Consider the following 14218-nt stretch of genomic DNA (forward strand, 5'->3'; position numbering starts at 1 on the left):
AAAAAAAATTTTGCTAATAACAAATCATAAATATTTGGTTAATATTGTTTTTCTATTGCCAGCATGATTTTATAATGCTTAAATAGTTGTTGATGCCATTGATGTATTATTATTATTATTGTACATGACTTACACAATTATGAATGAAAATAAAACTGTAATAAATGTGGTTGGTTGAATTATTTTGTCTTTCATTAAAGCAAACATAATACATATATTACAATATGTTTACAATAACAAAGACGAGACATTAGACATTAAGTTTGGCCGAGATGTTCTGATGTTCTTTTGAGGCCGTAGCAGGTGTATCTTAGGCTACTCAACACTACACCTATCGGCTATCCATAAAACATATCGATACAATATTATTAATCAGTTATAACTCAACGAAGTGTTCTTCATAATAATACAACAAGAAAAAAGGAGATAGAGGCAGACAGATACATGAGTGTCGTAAGACATAGGCGAGATAAATTGCGCTATCGATCTTTTTTTTTTAAGAAGAAGAAAAAAAAGATTGGCATATCTCAGATAACTACTGCCCATAGTAGAGTGAAGAAAGATACTTATTCTCCGTAAAAGTTACGCGTAGACTATTAATAAGAGGTAGGCTATTGACAAAAAAAACGGGCCCTGTTGGTTGTTCAGTTGTATTCATTGGTTGTTCATCTCTACATTTGTGACTAGTAGACCTAATCATTGGTCTAGTCTGTAAGGACACCATCTACCTCGAAGTCCCCCACAGGCTTCCGATACAGGCTATATATAGGGGAACAGGCTACACGGGCTCGAACGTTTTCTATACTTAGTCAACAGCGACATCTAGTGGCATTTTGGTGTGTGGTACTACACCAACTGGACTAGTGATAGACCTACAGTACTTCACGTAGCCATGAGAGTGTGATTTCGGGAAATATAGGCTAGGCCTACACATTTGGTAGAAGATTCAGTCTCTTCGGTTCTTGAAAAGTACACATTTTATTTCGTGTCCTCAACTTATAATTATAGGCCTACTCTTTCTTCAATGTTTGGGTTGGGATTAATGTTGAGACTGTGTAGTAGTAGTGCATTGCAATTCTATTTCAATCTGGCATGATTACACTATGATCCACAATAATTTCTTGACATTTAGACAATTTGGAAGGAATAGGTGCAACTCTCGCTCACAATTAAAATATTGATGCTTTATTTATCTAATTCTTTATTTATGCTTTATTTATCTTATCTAGGTTAAAATCATGACATTTCGAAAGTCAATGGCCTTCATCCGAATGAAAACCAAATGGGAATGGACACAATAATATTGTATTTAGGGAATACAATTGAATTGACATTTAGACAAAAAAAACTAAGATAGAAAAACGAAATCTTTGCTGAAAATTATTTAAAAAAATGTATTTTTCATTTTTTATTATTATTATTATTATTATAAACTTCACCATCATCATCATCATCATCATCATCATTATTATTATTTATTAGGCTATAATACTATTGGTGGTGTTGTATGGTAGGCTATATAATGATAGCGGAAGATTGGATATAATTAAAGTATATGCCAGTATGAATCATATCAATAGAATGCTTCTACCACAAATGGGCCTATTGCTACGGCTGGTAGCTTGCTATTTGATAACTTCTTCTAAAGATACAAATCCTATTGCCTAATAGTGAAAGTAGAAACAATAACCATTTAATAATGAGCCAAACATTTTTATCAGTCATAGCGGTCTTCATAATTGTTGGCATATAGTCATAGCAAAACTAGAAATTATGGCATGGTGGACATTTAAAGGCTGTACAGAAGCCATAGACAGGCCAAAGTCATAAATAGATGGGTATGGGTTGAATTCAATCGAGGCTATTTCACGGATTTACGGAAATGTCCATTAGACCGGGGACAGTGCCAGCGTTCAAACAGAATATTGGTGCACTGTGCTAGATTTGGAATAAAGGAAGTGGAATTTGGGCCCTTTCATGTGTTGCTCTTTCCCCCTCCGCCACATGCAGAGTGGAAAAATAAAGCGGGCGGGAGTCACGTTTGCAGTAGACAAAAACAAGTGCAATAAGCCCCCTGTAAAACGAGCACACCATATCCTCAAATAAGAACAATAAAGTAATTTACTCCAGACGTCTAGCCAGCTCTGCCAGGGTTGCTTTGTTAGATTACATTCGAGACAAACAGCGCTGCACGAGGGAAATGTCCAACTATACTAGGCTCTATAATCTCTGCATGCTGTCAGTATTGTTTGTGGCACTTTTTTAAAAGGAAAGCTAATTTAGTAAAGCGAGCAAGAAGGAAAAATAAACGCCAGACAAGATACTTCACACATCCTCTCAAATGAATTGATAGAACGCAAAATATGACTGGCAAATTAGTGTGGTGTCCAAGGTGTTCAAAAATAACATCATAACAAAGGGTGTGAGCAAATCTGTCGACGTTTGTTGTGGGTTATATGTCTCACATACTCACGACACATGACCATTGTTACCCATCTAAACTGCAACATAGAGCGCCAACTCAGCCACAATAGCCTCGAATCAAAGACCGATAGTTTGCATGACGCATTGCCCTATTGAAAGTTACTTCGTAATGTCATCAATGTGTAGGCCCTATGTTCAAGATTTGTGATGTGACAACAACATTCATATAGCCAACATTTTGATTAAAATATTGTGGAGTCCATAGGCACAAGAAGGCTGCGAAAAAAAACAATAAAACAACTCACGTGGTCCAAGATCTAACAACCTTTTTCGTAATCTAGCCTACACCTTGTTTAAAATTAAGCACGGACTAAAGCCCTACATTGAGATAGGTCCATACAACGTGGTTGCATGAAATGCGGTCTGACCTAGAAAATAGGCCTTTATTATACCCGAGTCACAATAATGAAGTTATACCGTGTGGCAAGTTTTGTTAACTGATCACCAATTAGAAATATAGCCAGGTTTAGACTGATACGGACGTTTGTACTACAGAAAACATTTCAATGCCAGAATGTCAACCTAAAAGCTATTCGTTGAAATGGTTGCAATAATCTGAAATGATTATGAAAGGATAACACGTATAACAGAAGCAACGTGATGTTTTCTGAGCAATGAGTTTACACAGTGCCTCAAATGTCACCTAATTTTTCTCCCAGAACCATTCAGATTGCAGAAAAAAAAGTGGAGGCAGGAAGTGGTCAGGAAACGTGCATTATGAAAGGAAATAGAAAATGAAGAATAATGAGTTAAAAGTCACAGCTGCTTTCAATAAGAAGTGGCCCGTATATCTAACTGTAGTATGTAGCCTATTTGAATTGTTGAATTACTAATCTCATAACAAGAATTTACTGCGTCTTGAACACTGCCATCTCCCAATGTCATTTTTGCATATGTTAATATTTCTGATCAAGGTAAGAGTTTTTTAAACGTTTTAATAAGAATGACATAACAAATACAGAAAATTAGACTATTTGGGTTATATTTAAAGATGACCAAAATCTACAGTATACAGTATAAAGTTCAAGTGTCGAGAGAAAAAAAAGATTTAAAGACATACAGGCTACAACTAAATGTATATTCACAGACGAAAACACAGACAAACGTTCCATGTACCTTGATGCATTTTCGTGTACAAAACACTAATTTACACTTGAATAAGATGCAACATGTACAAAAATACACATGTTTTGTTATACACGTGAACAGATGAAACACCATTCACGCATAGTTATCCAACTTCCCCTTACAGGCTACCTTTCTTTACCAAAATCCCATTTGTGGGTCTTGACATGAAACAGTAGGCCTAATAACGAATAAATAGTCTAAACAAGCTGCATACATTCATATTGAGACGTGGGCCTAAATTGCGCTGTGCTACCTTGCCAATAATAGGCCTATGGCTTAATTATATCAGATAAAAAGGAAAGTAGTATCTATCAAGAGGAGAGACCATCGCCCACAGTTCATGAGTGGCATTTTTCTGAATGTGTACTTGTCAATGTGTCCATAGGGCACGTTACTGCTCATTGGTTTCTGTCTTCTCTTTATTCATTTTCTTCATCTTCATCCGCCGATTCTGGAACCAAATTTTGACCTGTCTCTCGGTCAAATTAAGAACCAGAGCGACCTCATAACGACGGTCCCTGGTAAGGTACATATTGAACAAAAACTCCTTTTCGAGTTCGAGAGTCTGATATTTTGTATATGGACACCGTTTCTTCCTTGTTGAACGAGCGTGTATCCAATTCGCCACCGGGTTGCCTGTAAAATGATAGGACAGATAAAAAAGTAAATAAATTGAATACTTCTGATGAACTTTTGCAGTGTATAAACTACAAGTTACTTCAAAATTATCATAAACACTTCAACACACAATAAACCAAACAGAGAGCATCATACCTCTCTTGATTTTCTAAAACTACAATAAGCCTGGTTCAATATAATCCACGTACATTGTCAAGTGTGTCATCAATGTTTTCCTTAATAATTATAAGTAAGTATCTCTCTTATAGACATCCATATTTTAAGAGCGTCAACAGTGCTAGAAAAGTACCGAGTCGTAAAACTGTGAGTGCGCCCGTTTGTTTTATTGGCCCATAAATGATTTTAAAAGCCTTTAGCTTCAAGTCTCGGCAGGTCTGCAACAGATACAGCTAGATGCATTTCACCCTGGCATTCCTGTTGTGGCCTCAAATATTATGTTCTGTGTTTATTGCAGGGAGTTTGCTCACTGTTGTCATGTTTTTCTAAGTACTGATATGAGGAACTTTCAATATCAATGGTTGTGGTCCTCGCTTAATAGGTTGCATCTCAACGTTATGTTTTGTGACTTAGGCTACTCGGCTTCGGTTGTACCAGAACTATGAATATTCACGTGAGAAATAAGCCATTGCTGACTAAATAATACGAGACAATAAACCAGTATAGATTTACAATACATTTTTAAAAAACGAGCTATTATAATCATACTGCAGATCAAATCGATGGTGACTTTTGATCGTTTCTACAAGCTGTATAAGCCTTTTAGGCCTTTGGATGTGCATTCCAATAGTAGGCTATTAACCCAGAATGCAAATAATAATAATAATTCCAGTAATAATAATACATTCATAAATAATCCACTGTAAATCAAATTATATGATTAATAGGGCCATACCTCTTGTGTATGAATCCTGCATACCACATCAAATGTATCTAAGTAAAATAAAATATGCTTTTACGCACAAAATAAATGCGTTTACGTACAAGTTTAGGCCATGTAAGACAGTGGAGTTTACTAGAAATTCTAATCTCGTCAATGAAAAGCTTGATTCCAGAGTTTCCCATTTTATAGCCGTTTTATAGCTTCTTCCTATTTTACAACCTTAAGGGGATTGGCGTTTGTCCTGTCTAACACTGTCTAACAGCCCCCAGTTCCCCTCGCGTTCAAAGGGAAGGGAAAATAGATTTCGTTTTATAGTAGGACAACAGACAAGGAGCGAAAACCCCATGGAAGACAAATACCCCCAACTCACCCACAAACAAACGACTCCAATAGCCGGTTGTAAAACAGCGTAAACTGCCATGGCTTCTACTTACTTGGGTCAAATTCTGGCTTGCCGTCTTTGTGCTTTCCAGAAGCCAAAACCTCTGTCTCTGGAGAAGGGGTGATCTGCTGTGTCTTGTCTCGGATGTCCACCGAGGTGTTGTAGAAATAATCCGGGTATCCGTGGCGGTTAAAGGCGATGGAGTCTCCGGCCCCGGACTGAGGAAAACCATCTGTTTTGAGTCCGTAGTGTCTGCCGTTCGCAGGATAGCCTGGGAAGGATATTGTTCCAGATATGGGCTCTAGCCATGAGCGAACATACCTCGAGTCCGTTCCAATGTGAGGTTGGTGGGTGTATGGGTGGTATACCACTGAAGACTGGGGGTGAACTGGGCCCCAGGAGGAGGTAAAGACAGGAGGTTTCGGCGCAAAACTGCAGGAGGGGTATTCGGTGCACTCTGGTGCTAGTGTCGTCGGTCGAGAACCGGTGGGGAGAAGCTCTGGGGCTGAGAAACGCGATGTCAGCACATCCTCGCTCTCATGGTTTATCAAAGAATCCACATAATAATTGTTTATGGGACCAGTGGTCGACATGACGATGCCTCTCGTCTCTTTAACATGCATCCGATTATTATATGGACTGTATGTGTACTTTAAAACAAATCTTACCCGTAGAACAATCAAGCCAGGTAATTATTTATTCTGGGGTTCTTCGACTCTAATTGGCCACCGCTGAACACGTGATTATATTTACCCCAAAATTATACAGTCGATTAATGCGCATGCACTCCTAGGACTGTGATGTACCTCAGATATTTGAATGCTATTTATGTATAGGATTTCTATTGTATGAGCAATCATTAAGACGGATTCACCACCTATAATTTTTTTTCGTTTTTCCTTGGAGAACGGTAGGCTATATCCCCTCGTATTGGAGCATGAGGTACATTGATCGCAGAGCACGATACCCTATTTCTCGACGTAATTTATCTTTTTGTCGACCATAATCTGAATGATACATTTGAAATTTGAGGGATATTCTAAAAGTAAAACAATTTAGGAAAATACGAATGCTTTTTTCCTTTAGAGTTGTTCCAATCGGAAAGCACCGTGGACTTCAATGGTAATAACATTGCTGTAACATGCACAATAGCGAAAAGAGATTAAAGATCCAATAATACAATAATATACAACACATGTTTGATTCACATGAGGCTTTGGAGTTAATGGAGTCTAAAACTTTGTGTCTGTGTAGATTCGGAACTCTTGCCCACCACTGCTGCCTAATTCGGATAGAGGCCGCTCGTGTTTTTATGTCCCTCAATAAATGTTTATGAGGACCATTTGATTGTTCATAAATGTGTCGTTAATCAAAAAAACAAAACTGATTAATTCATATTATCGCATAAACATAAATCCAACATAGACGAAGAACAAGAAGCAAATTACAACTATTGCACGAATGACAATATAAAAACAACATTCCACAACAATTTAATGCAGGAAAAAAAATCACATGCTAAACCTATGCATCAGAAAGGAGTTGGGAATCCCTGGTCTGAGGGACAATTCGGAGTAGGCCTAGACATAGGCCGATCCATAAAATAAAATGTTGGTTGGCTGGTGTGTCGACAACAGCAAATAGCCTAGACCTACCACAACATAGTGTATTTGTGATCATGTAGGCTAGTCAGTCCCTGTGTATATAATGACTGAGCGCCTTGTGGAGTAAGTCCAGTTTAAATTGGGTTTAAGTGGTAATATTGCGGTATATCTGGTGTGCAGTTAAGGGTGACACTGTTCTCGTCTTTTGGGTGTTGACTTTGCTATTTCTCGCCCACCAGTTTGTGTGCATGCTCTACTACACATGCACCTCCCAACCTCACACTTTAAGTTGTGGTCATCAGGGAAAATAAAGCATAATAAGTCAATTGAATAACCTTGCAAAAATAGCAAACCTGCAATTGCCACCTGATCTCTTTAAGAAACCTTTGGAATGGGTAGCCTACATCTGGAAATCTATATACGTGTGTTAGTAACATTGGCTACTATTCATGATGATCAATTGGGGGAGATGATAGGCCATATCATGGTTGGCCAGATAACCTCTCTTAAGCCAAGGAGGCATGCATGATGTTCTAGGACACTCCGCAGTGCGGTGTCTGGGCGTCGGAGGACCAGTCATTGTAATTCAGTCTGGGCTAGGCCTAATATTCCTTTTGGCTCAACACGTCAGTCTGCGTTTCTCTCTTTTCACGGAACATAGGATACCAAGGCTCAAATCACCTTCTATTCAGAAATGCAATAAACTACAAATGCAATAACACCTGTATTTTTACAATACTGTCTTTTGAAACCTCACTGAAAAGATGGCCAACTGGATTAAGCCATTTCGATTAATCAATTCAATAAACCTAACAACTAGGCCTCCAGACTTGCTATGACTCTGTGACTGTTGTAGACAAAAGAAATAACAAACATTGACGTCTTCTCCAATCTGAAACTGAATCAATCGCGATTTTTAAATGATCAGCATAAAATGTTAAAATATAATTTGCTGGACACGATGTAGCCTTGTGCCATGCTGATAATCAAAAGGCTATATATATTAAGTGGTATATCAAACACCAAATGTTGGAAAAAGTAGGTCAAGGCTTATGTTTATTTGGTGGACCTATCAATCACACTCAAATGTACACATTAGTATTTGGTAGGTTCCTATCGACATTATACTTGTAGCCTACAGGGGCACGAATATAGGTATATACTGTAGGTCATGGACTGAGGTGGTCATGACTTCATCTGCAAAAATTGATGAGTAGATGGAAATGGTTATAAAGACAGGCGATAGGGTGAGTCTGTTATAGCCCAGATAATCGATTGTCTTGCTATCTATTACAGGCATCTGCGAACCAAAGTTAACAATGATGATTAGCGGATATGAAGTACACACCCAACAACTAACACAGACGAGAAATTACTGTGTAGCACTATTTTTTTATGAATAAGATCATATCGATATTATTCTCAATGCAACTGTCAATAGCCAATCAAAATGCAACTTTGGAAAGACTAGGCCTATACAAAATATTATGTTATTACCGATAATTGCTCCCCTTTGATTATTTTAGGCCTAGGCCTAATATCTGGATTAACTGTTAACCTACACTACCGTTCAAAAGTTTGGGGTCACTTAGAAATGTTCTTGTTTTTGAAAGAAAATCACATTTTTTTGTCCATTAAATTAACATTAAACTGATCAGAAATACAGTGTCGACATTGTTAATGTTGTAAATGACTATTGTAGCTGAAAACGATAGATTTTTAATGGAATATGGAACCATCACTCCTATGTTCCAATGGCACATTGTGCTAGCTAATCCAAGTTTATAATTTTAAAAGTCTAATTGATCATGAGAAAAACATTTTGCAATTATGTTAGCACAGCAGAAAACTGTTGTCCTGATTAATAAAGAAGCAATAAAGCTGTCATTCTTTAGACTATTTGAGTATCTGGAGCATCAGCATTTGTGGGTTCGATTACATGCTAAAAATGGGCAGAAACAAAGAACTTTCTTCTGAAAGTTCTGAGAAATGAAGGCTATTCCATGTGAGAAATTGCCAAGAGACTCAAGATCTCGTACAACGCTGTGTACTACTCCCTTCACAGAACAGCGCAAACTGTCTCTAACCAGAATAGAAAGAGGAGTGGGAGGCCCCGGTGCACAACTGAGCAAGAGGGCAAGTATATTAGAGTGTCTAGTTTGAGAAACAGACGCCTCACAAGTCCTCAACTGGCAGCTTCATTAAATAGTACCCACAAAACACCAGTCTCAACGCCAACAGTGAAGAGGCGACTCCGGGATGCTGGCCTTCTAGACAAATGCTGATGCTCCAGATCCTCAACTAGTCTAAAGAAGGCCAGTTTTATTGCTTCTTTAATCAGGACAACAGTTTTCTTCTGTGCTAACATAATTGCAAAAGAGTTTTCTAATGATCAATTAGCCTTTTAAAATGAAATTATAAACTTGGATTAGCTAACACAGCGTGACATTGGAACAGAGGAGTGATGGTTGCTGATTACGGGCCTCTGTAAGCCTATGTAGATATTCCATTAAAAATCAGCCGTTTCCGGCTACAATAGTCATTTACAACATTAACAATGTCTACAGTGTATTTCTGACCAATTTTATGTTATTTTCATGGACAAAAGTTGTGCTTTTCTTTAAAAAACAAGGACATTTCTAAGTGACTCCAAACTTTTGAACGGTAGTGTACAGTCGTGGCCAAAAGTTTTGAGAATGACACAAATATTAATTTTCACAAAGTCTGCTGCCTCAGTTTGTATGATGGCAATTTGCATATACTCCAAAATGTTATGAAGAGTGATCAGATTAATTGCAATTAATTGCAAAGTCCCTATTTGCCATGCAAATTAACTGAATCCCCAAAAAACATTTCCACTGCATTTCAGCCCTGCCACAAAAGGACCAGCTGACAACATGTCAGTGATTCTCTCGTTAACAAAGGATGAGGACAAGGCTGGAGATCACTCTGTCATGCTGACTGAGTTCGAATAAAAGACTGGAAGCTTTAAAACGACACCATTCTGTATACTTCTGGCCCTTCTTTGGACACTGTGTTAACTAACCTCCAGACGAGCTTCAATGCCATACAACTCTCCTTCCGTGGCCTCCAACTGCTCTTAAACGCAAATAAAACCAAATGCATGCTATTCAACCGATCATTGCCCGCACCTGCCCGCCCATCCAGCATCACTACTCTGGACGGCTCTGACTTAGAATACGTGGATAACTACAAATACCTAGGTGTCTGGCTAGATTGTAAACTCTCCTTCCAGACTCACATTAAGCATCTCCAATCAAAAATGTAATCTATTTCGCAACAAATCTTCCTTCACTCATGCTGCCACACATACCCTCGTAAAACTGACCATCCTACCGATCCTTGACTTCAGTGATGTCATCTATAAAATAGCCTCCGACACTCTACTCAGCAAACTGGATGTAGTCTATCACAGTGCCATCCGTTTTGTCACCAAAGCCCTATGTACTACCCACCACTGCGACCTGTATGCTCTCGTTGGCTGGCCCTCGCTTCATACTCGTCGCCAAACCCACTGGCTACAGGTTATCTACAAGTCTCTGCTAGGTAAAGCCCCGCCCTATCTCAGCTCGCTGGTCACCATAGCAGCACCCACTCGCAGCACACGCTCCAGCAGGTATATCTCACTGGTCACCCCCAAAGCCAATTCCTCCTTTGGTCGCCTTTCCTTCCAGTTCTCTGCTGCCACTGACTGGAACGAACTGCAAAAATCACTGAAGCTGGAGATTCCCATCTCCCTCACTAGCTTTAAGAACCAGCTGTCAGAGCAGCTCACAGATCACTGCACCTGTTCATAGCCCATCTGTATACAGCCCATCTACCTACCTCATTCCCATAGTGTATTTATTTATTTTGCTCCTTTTGCACCACAGTATCTCTACTTGCACATCCATCTTTTGCACATCTACCATTCCAGTGTTTAATTGCCATATTGTAATTACTTCGCCACCATGGCCTATTTATTGCCTTAACTCCCTTATTTGACCTTATTTGCACTCACTGTATATAGACCTTTTTTTTCTATTTTTTTCTACTATATTATTGACTGTATGTTTTGTTCATTCCATGTGTAACTGTGTTGTTGTATGTGTCAAACTGCTATGCTTTATCTTGGCCAGGTCGCAGTTGCAAATGATAACTTGTTCTCAACTAGCTTACCTGGTTAAATAAAGGTGAAATAAAATAAAAAATAAAAAAGGAGGGTGGTGCTTGGAATCATTGTTCTTCCTCTGTCAACCATGGTTACCTGCCAGGAAACACGTGCTGTCATCATTGCTTTGCACAAAAAGGGCTTCACAGGCAAGGATATTGCTGCCAGTAAGGCTGCACCTAAATCATCCATTAATCGGATCATCAAGAACTTCAAGGAGAGTGTGTAACGATTGTTGTCTTCTTCTGGCGAGGAGTAAGAGATGTCGGACCAATGTGCAGCGTGGTAAGTGTCCATTTTAACATGTAAAACTGAACACTAAAAATATACAAAATAACAAAGTGAAATAACAAACAAAAATCGAAACAGTATGGTGCAAACACAGACACAGGAAACAATCACCCACAACTCAAGGGTGAAAAACAGGCTAGCTAAGTATGGTTCTCAATCAGGGACAATGATTGACAGATGCCTCTGATTGAGAACCATACCAGGCCAAACACAGAAATACCAAATCATAGAAAAACTAACATAGACAACCCACCCAACTCACGGCCTGACCATACTAAAACAAAGACATAACAAAAGAACTAAGGTCAGAACGTGACAGAGCGGTTCAATTGTTGTGAAGAAGGCTCAGGGTGCCCAAGAAAGTCCAGCAAGCGCCAGGACCGTCTCCTAAAGTTGATTCAGCTGCGGGATCGGGGCACCACAAGTACAGAGCTTGCTCAGGAATGGCAGCAGGCAGGTGTGAGTGCATCTGCACACACAGTGAGGCAAAGACTTTTGGAGGATGGCCTGGTGTCAAGAACGGCAGCAAAGAAGCCACTTCTCTCCAGGAAAAACATCAGGGACAGACTGATATTGTGCAAAATGTACAGGGATTGGACTGCTGAGGATTGTGGTAAACTATTTTCTCTGATGAATCCCCTTTCTGATTGTTTGGGGCATCCAGAAAAAAAGTTTGTCCGGAGAAGACAAGGTGAGCTCTACCATCAGTCCTATGTCATGCCAACAGTAAAGCATCATTCATGTGTGAAGTTGCTTCTCAGCCAAGGGAGTGGGCTCACTCACAATTTTGCCTAAGAACACAGCTGAGAATAAAGAATGGTACCAACACATCCTCCGAGTGCAAGGAACAGTTTGGTGACGAACAATGCCTTTTCCAGCATGATGGAGCAACTTGCCATAAGGAAAAAGTGATAACTAAGTGGCTCGGTAAACAAAACATCGATATTTTGGGTCCATGGCCAGGAAACTCCCCAGACCTTAGTTCCATTGAGAACTTGAGGTCAATCCTCAAGAGGTGGGTGGACAAACAAAACCCCACAAATTCTGACAAACTCCAACCATTGATTATGCAAGAATTGGCTGCCATAAGTCAGGATGTGGCCCAGAAGTTAATTGACAGCATGGCAGGGCAGATTTCAGAGGTCTTGAAAAAGAAGGGTCAACGCTGCAAATATTGACTCTTTGCATCAACTTTATGTAATTGTCAATAAATGCCTTTGAAACTTATGAAATGCTTGTAATTATACTTCAGTATTCCATAGTAACATCTGACAAAAATATGTAAAGACACTGAAGCAGCAAACTTTGTGGAAATTAATATTTGTGTCATTCTCAAAACTTTTGGCCATGACTGTATATATAAACAAGAATGTATCTCAAAGCCAAACATTTACCATGAGCATTGCTTTTGGCCACTATTCGTGTGCATAAATGCTGTATGTTATGCGTAAAAGTAGATGGAAAAAAGTCATTTGCATTTCCTATAAGCCTAAACCTTGTCTATATCTCAATTTCTATTATTATGATCTTCATTGTCTCATGATCTTGGTGGTCGGGATATTGCAGATATTCTGTAAACGTATGTCTCAAAATATGAATAGGTGGTAGGCAAATAGCCTGCATATCATGCAAAGTATCCATATGTTCCTCTGTATCAGCAAAATGCAACAAAATAGTGAAAAATATCTCCACGACTGCTCTTTGATTGTGACCTGTAGGCCTATGGTCTAGTTACACATAGATGCTGTACATTACAGCTTCATGGACAAATGAGCCCCCTCTCAAATAATATATTACAAGGAGCCAACCACTATAGATAGACCTATACGACGTTCTAGTAATTATAGGCTAATACTAGCCTACTAGTAAAAAAACTAAATCCTGATTTGCAAAAGCAATACCTTGTGTTCCTGTGAATGGACATTCATTTTCAATTTACATTTTTTGTAATTTAGCATCTGCTCTTAGGCATTCATCTTAAGATAGCAAGGTGAGACAACATATCACAATCGTAGCAAGTAAATTTTCCCTCAACAAAGTACTTATCAGCAAAGTTAGTGCTGGTAGGAAAAAACAAGTGCATTTTTCTTCAGTGTAGATGAAGGGTAGGAGACAGGTTAAAGAATACATTTTAAGCATTACGATAATTGAGACATGGATTGTGCATGTGTGAAATTCAAAGGGTGAATGGGCAAAACAAAAGATGAAGTGCCTTTGAACGAGGTATGGTAGTAGGTGTCATTGGCATGGGGATGTTTTAAGATATTCTTTAAAGAGGTAGATTTTCATAAGTTAAACACGCTGAGTGTACAAAGCATTAGAAACACCTTCCTAATATTGTGTTGCACCCCCTTTTGCCCTCAGAACAGCCTCAATTCATTGGGGCATGGACTCAACAAGCTGGCAAAAGCGTTTCACAGGGATGCTGGTCCATGTGGACTCCAATGCTTCCTACAGTTGTGTCAAGTAGGCTGGATGATGGTGGTGGACTATTCTTGATACACACAGGAAACTGTTGAGCGTGAAAAACCCAGCAGCATTGCAGTTCTTGATACAAACAGGTTTGCCTGGCTGCTACTACCATACCCCGTTCAAAAGCACTTACATCTTTTGTCTTGCCCATTCTGAATGGCACTCAT

General features: G+C 39.0%; 1 protein-coding gene across 1 annotated transcript; it reads right to left on the reverse strand.

The window, feature by feature from the left end:
* Positions 1–1926: 1926 nt before the first annotated feature.
* Positions 1927–6136, reverse strand: LOC139369789 (homeobox protein Hox-C9a-like). Its single transcript, XM_071109056.1, has 2 exons — positions 5566–6136; positions 1927–4248 (listed from the first exon to the last, which is right to left on the reverse strand). The coding sequence occupies exons 1-2, from the start codon at positions 6134–6136 to the stop codon at positions 4004–4006; spliced, it is 816 nt and encodes a 271-aa protein (XP_070965157.1). The 3' UTR covers positions 1927–4003.
* Between the last annotated feature and the right edge of the window lie 8082 nt (positions 6137–14218).

Source organism: Oncorhynchus clarkii, chromosome 17, assembly GCF_045791955.1.
Source record: "Oncorhynchus clarkii lewisi isolate Uvic-CL-2024 chromosome 17, UVic_Ocla_1.0, whole genome shotgun sequence".
Lineage (NCBI taxonomy): Eukaryota > Metazoa > Chordata > Actinopteri > Salmoniformes > Salmonidae > Oncorhynchus > Oncorhynchus clarkii.